This window comes from Pleuronectes platessa, chromosome 14 (genome assembly GCF_947347685.1).
Source record: "Pleuronectes platessa chromosome 14, fPlePla1.1, whole genome shotgun sequence".
Lineage (NCBI taxonomy): Eukaryota > Metazoa > Chordata > Actinopteri > Pleuronectiformes > Pleuronectidae > Pleuronectes > Pleuronectes platessa.
Genome location: NC_070639.1, coordinates 11,589,977 through 11,595,639, shown reverse-complemented (window position 1 = coordinate 11,595,639; position 5,663 = coordinate 11,589,977). Strand labels below are relative to the sequence as shown.

The 5,663-nt window shown below is 47.9% G+C and overlaps 1 protein-coding gene across 1 annotated transcript; it reads right to left on the bottom strand.

The window, feature by feature from the left end:
• Positions 1-225: 225 nt before the first annotated feature.
• slitrk5b (SLIT and NTRK-like family, member 5b) lies at positions 226-2,829 on the bottom strand. Its single transcript, XM_053440192.1, has one exon. It carries the CDS (start codon positions 2,827-2,829, stop codon positions 226-228), a length of 2,604 nt encoding a protein of 867 aa, XP_053296167.1.
• Between the last annotated feature and the right edge of the window lie 2,834 nt (positions 2,830-5,663).

The following is a 5,663-nucleotide window of genomic DNA, read 5'->3' as shown; positions in this document are numbered from 1 at the left end:
CCAAACTGTTAAAACAGAGTGTGATAAAGCTTTGAAATTGAGTAGTGTTCCCCCTTATCAATCAATTCGGTAAAGCAAGATTCCCAGAAATGCATACTGTTAATGTTTCGGTCATAATAAAGGTGAGAAAATAGTTATGTCAGTCTTTTTTAAACATGGTTTCCTGATTGAAATAGGTCCATTGCTTGATGCATCCACGGTGCCCGTCGGGGGGGTGGAGTCTCCTCAGAACTGTGTGAATGTGGTTCTCTTTTCGAGAACCTCAAGGTAATCAGGATCAATGTGGAGCTTGGCTTTGAGTTCCCAGTACTCGCTCCTGTTGGGCTCCACATAACCAGTACTTGGTGCTGTGCAATACAGTATCGTCTGTTGTATTCTCTCTGGCTGCATGTACTGGGGCCTCGCATCAAAGTCTGAGGTGTACTGACTCGATGCGTGCGCTGTGTGCCTGCATGGCAGCGTATTGCTGTAGCGCGTGTGCTTGTCGGGCTCGTGTGTGTCTCTGTAGTAACACGGGCCGTCTTGGTGAGGGGTGGATGGCTTGTTAAGAGGCTCTGGAGTCGCCGCACTATATTCTGAGCTTATGACATTACTGACTGCCTCCTCGTCCGAGTTGCCCAGAAACGCGCCGCTCAACTCATCAAAGTCCCTAAATCCATCCACCGATTTGTTGTCCGTCGGCGTGGGAGCGGAGGTTCTGCGTGAGGTGTCTGTGGGAGGCGGGATGTACTCGTACACGTGGCCAGCGGACGTCCTGACTTTGGGGAGGGACGCCTTCTTGTAAAGGCCGTACTCCATGTTGAGAGAGCTGATGCAGGCGTTCATGGAGTTGTTGTGCTCATTCTCATTCTTCTGATGTCTCTTTTTCATCGTCACGAACAATCCCGCGGCCACAAACACAGACACGATGAACATGAGGAGGAGGGCAAGAATCATCACAGACAAAGGGATGGCGCTGTACTGTGTGTCAGAGTCCAGGGAGGTTTCTATGGTGATAGTGCTTCCGGGGAAAGACTCCTCCGAGGGGGGGATCGCGGAGGCAAGCGTATCAGAGTTATTAGGGCAGAAATTAGATGTCTTAATGTATCTCATATCCTCCCCGGCTAGTTTCTTAGGCGAGCCACAGATGACATTGTTCAAAACCGTGCCTGTGCTGAGCTGCTCCAGCCACATCTTCAGCTCCAGGACGGTGCAGGAGCAGTCCCAGGGATTCTCAAACAAGTCGACTTGCACCAGCGCCGTGAGCTGGTCCAGCACGCCGCTGACCGGCAGGTAGCGCAGGTGGTTGCTGCGAAGATTTAGCCTGGCTAGCGTCAGGCCCTTGAAGGTCCCCACTGGTAACGTTTTCAGGAGGTTGTTGCTGAGAAACAGAAGCTGAAGTTTGGGCACGTGCTGAAAGGTGTCGGGGGAAACCTCTTTGATGACGTTGTATTCTAAATATAGGAACTGTAAGGTTTCCAAGCCGTAAAACATGTCCGCTTTGAGACGGTCTATCAAATTCCCATTGAGGTAAAGTCTTCTCAGATGTGTCAGGTCGCCAAACGCTCTGTCGTGGATGCGAGCTATTCGATTGTTGCCAAGATGAAGCAAATCTAACCCAGTCGACTCAATGAAATCTGATCGACGCACGACAGGGATGTAATTCCCAGTGAGATACATCTTTTTGGGGTTGTAGGGTTTGGGATTTAAGTCCGATATATGCTCAATCTTTTTCTCCTGGCAGTTCACGTTCAGGCCGAGGTCTGAAATCTGAAGATTGCAGGTGCAGGCAGTCGGGCAGTCTAAAGGCACGGGGGATTTGGTCTGATATGAAATGATTTGTCCATAATTTTGTGGCTTATTAGACGGGACGCGAGCCGTGGGCCTCGCTTTTAATTTGCCAGATTGTCGAGGGGCCTTGGTGGGTCTTGATGAGGACCGCGCGATCCCAGATGAAGTGAAGGAAGCTGTAACGAGACTTGGCGTGGTCCTGAAGTATGCATCGCTGCTCAAATGCGGCAGGGGTGGCATCTCATATTCAGCGATGGCTCTCCTCGGGCACAACTCCTGTTTTGAGACCTCATCTACATCCCTGCCGTGGAGCCGGAACGGGAACTCGCAGACGACGTCCCCGACCAGAGCCATGTACGATATGCTCTCCAGCCAGGTTTTGAGGGCGATCAGCTCGCAGGAGCAGTTCCAGGGGTTCTCCTCCAGCTGTAGCTCCACGACGCCGTTCATGTGCTCCAGCAGTCCCGAGTAGGGGAGCACTTTGAGCTGATTCCCCCTCAAGTCCAAATGAGTCAACGGCACGTGCTGGAAACTATTCACCGGCAGAGTGGATATCAAGTTGTCATTCAGAATCAGGACCTCCAGATGCCGCAGCCGGCTGAAGGCGTTGGGCGCCACATGGGTGATATAATTATAATCGAGTTGTAGATATTCCAAACTTTCAAGGCCAAAGAACAACTCTTCCTTCAAGGCATCAATTTTGTTGTTGTTCAGATGCAAGCGCTTTAATCCCGGAAGCCCGTTGAACGCTCCCGCTTCCACCTCAGATATGTCGTTATTTCCCAGATGCAGTATTGTAAGTCCCTTGTACTCGACAAGATCATTGGCAGACAGCTTCTTCAGCAGATTCCCTGTGAGCAGCAGATGATACTGGGGGAAGTGCACCGGGGTTAGATCTGCCAGACTCACAATTCCTCTGTTTTCGCAGCTCACTGTAAGTATCCCCTCTCTCTCCTCGCAGGCACACAGTCTTTGACACATCTCTCCATAAGTGCCAATCACGTCAGCCGTGCACACTGACGCTGCACTCAGCAACACATACGAGATCCAGGGATGCATTTTCCTGCAAAGAGGGGGTTGGCCGAGCTCACAGTCCCTGCTATAGGTATATCCTCAATGTCATCTAGAAATAAAAGACACATCAGCAAATGAATGCAATGGGAACACAAAAACTTCCACACAACAAGCAGTGTCTACGCACAGTGTATGCCTGCATGAGTCAAGACTTCATTTGCCTTGTTTTTATGCCCAGAGGTAACTTTCCGGCTGCGTGATGTAAAATGGCTCAAACAAAATAAAGATAGAAAGCAACTCCTTGAAGCTATGGAGCAGAAAGCAAGGTCAAAGCGAGACACTGAACAATTGTCTAAATCCGCTGTGAGGGGGAGAAGCCACGTTGCGTCTGCTTGTGAGGACACGAAGAGAAACAAATGCAATTTAAAGGCTGCTTTGCATGTGAGGCTGCATATGCGTGTAAGGTTTGCAGGGATCGTGCACGCGTAATTAAAGTCCTCATGGAGAATACGTACCTTTAAGCGCATTGATGAAGATGTGGGCTCGTTAGGTTTTGCGGCGCATCTTTCTCTTTTCTCTCCTTTTTTTTAATCCGTTACAAAAATGGAAACAGGATCCGTTCACCTCGCGCGCGGCCGTCGTGTGTCTCCGATGCACTTGAGAGGATGAAAGGAGCGTTGATCGACCATAACTGCCAAATGCGTCTCTCTTCACACCGCCGTGCGCGTCTGAGCCCGAGGAGACACGGAGATGCCTGGAAACTCAAAGTTACATACTCTCTCTCTCTTTCCCTCTCTCTCTCTCTCTCTCTCTCTCTCTCTCTCCCTCCCTCCCCCTCTTTCTCTCTGTGGTGAGAGGACGTCAAGTCATTTCATGCACAAATGAATCAGCCCACTGGAGCATCGCCACTCCGAGGAGGTGCTTCCCCTAATCCCCCCAGAAGATGTTGACCTACCCACAGAAAACATGAAATGACAAAAAAATAAAAATAAACTAAACTCATACATCAATAATTGACCGGGCACCGGCGCGTCTCCTCCGTGCGCTCAGACGGCTTGTCAGACCGCTTATCATGTTATTCACTCCGAAAACAAACCCTTCACCGGAACGCCAAGTTACATCAGCTTTTCATAATCTGTCAATCCTGCAAGGAGAGGTAGCAAGGGGGGATAGAGAGAGAGAGAGAGAGAGAGAGAGAGAGAGAGAGAGAGAGAGAGAGAGAGAGAGAGAGAGAGAGAGAGAGAGACTTAAAACAAGTTGTTTGTTTTCAACCTGACAGGAACCGCTTCCATCTCAGCAACATCAGACAGCTCTTCATCTATTTGAGCTTTTGAAATAGAATAGTCGACCTAACAGAAGGGAGGGAAACATTCAGAAATGCAAACAATAATCCACCAAATGTAAGCTTAATAAACTTAATATACACAAACTATATACTTCATCACAAACATAGTTGCAAAAAAAGGGCAGAAATGAAAATTGAAATCAGGGGCGGATCCAGGGGCCGGGCCAGGGGGGGCACTGGCCCCAGCTGAAAACTCATTGGCACCTTAACTGTCCCTTTACTGTCAAAGAGTCTCAAAACAAAAGATAGTCACTTACTCACTTCAACAATAATTATGAAATTTTTTATTTTTCATTTTCAAAACTTCGTTGAAGTAGAAAATGTGCTTGAGCAAAGACTGATTTTAAAAATGTATGTTCAATAATGTGTGACAAAGCTACAGCGCTGACAGAAAACAGGGGATGACTTAAATGTGCACTTCACTGGATCAGGAATCGTGTTTGGATGTTTGACTTCATGGCCTCACATTTTCAGAAAGCCTGGATCTGTCACTGGATACAACTTATTTAATACACATTCATATATCAGTGCCCTAAACACTCTTTTTGCTGATGCTGTTTTTTTTCCCATCAAGATCCATGATCTAGGAAATCAAGCATAATGTTGAAAAACAATGTTCAAGAAAGATCCAGCCCCTGATCCAGATCTGCACCAAAATCGAATGGGTTCTCTCCTGATCCGTCTCTGCATCCTTCAGCCAAGTTTCCCGGTAATCCAAAAATAAGTTTCTGTGTAAACCCGCTAACTAACAATCAACAACAACAGTGAAACCCCCCTTGGCAAAGGCAATAAACACACAACTCAGATAAAAGCATAAAAGGCTTTTTGGATGAAGTGCATTGTAAGAAGGGGCTCAAAAGGTGGCACTGCCTCTGCCAGCTGAATCACCTCGGGCCGGTCCTTCCAGAGCATCAGGGCCGTGACTGCCAAGACTCAGTCCCCTTCAGTTTTGAACCTAAATAGAGACGGACCCAGCTGCTGTTGAGTTTCTTCTGCCTCCTGACCAATCAAGTCACGACAAAAGACCTTTTTTAAATCTTCAAATTGATCTCCTCTGTCAAAGGTTAGAGGTCGTTTCAGTTTCATTGCTCGAATACTTTGTTAAAATCAAGGTGACAGAACCCCCCTCCCCTGTTGAACTGTCACAGTGATCCCATCTCATCGGAGCGACAGCAGCAGCAGCTCTATCTGGCCTGTGCAGAACCGCCTTCATAACCGTGTCATCCATTTTCACGATGCAGCACAGGAACACGCTGGGTCAGTGCCATGACAGTGTGATGTCAATCGATCCAGCCGCAGTGCGCCGGCAGAGAGAAGTTATCCTGAAGGAAATGGGTGATATTTACCTCCTGGTTTATTAATCCCTCCTTCCTGAGTGATATCTCACCTGTGGATGTAAAAACCAGGGGGAAATTAAGAGTGAATTATTCATGTGTCTCACAGAGGCAGCGTTTGGACAGTTAGCACACGTTACATGCATTAAACACATTGAGTTTACTGACAGAGTTAAAGGTAGAAAAAAATAAAAGAGGCA

Coding starts and splice junctions, on each gene's coding strand:
- slitrk5b (XM_053440192.1), bottom strand. CDS start 2,829: ATGCATCCCTGGATCTCGTATGTGTTGCTGAGTGCAGCGTCAGTGTGC.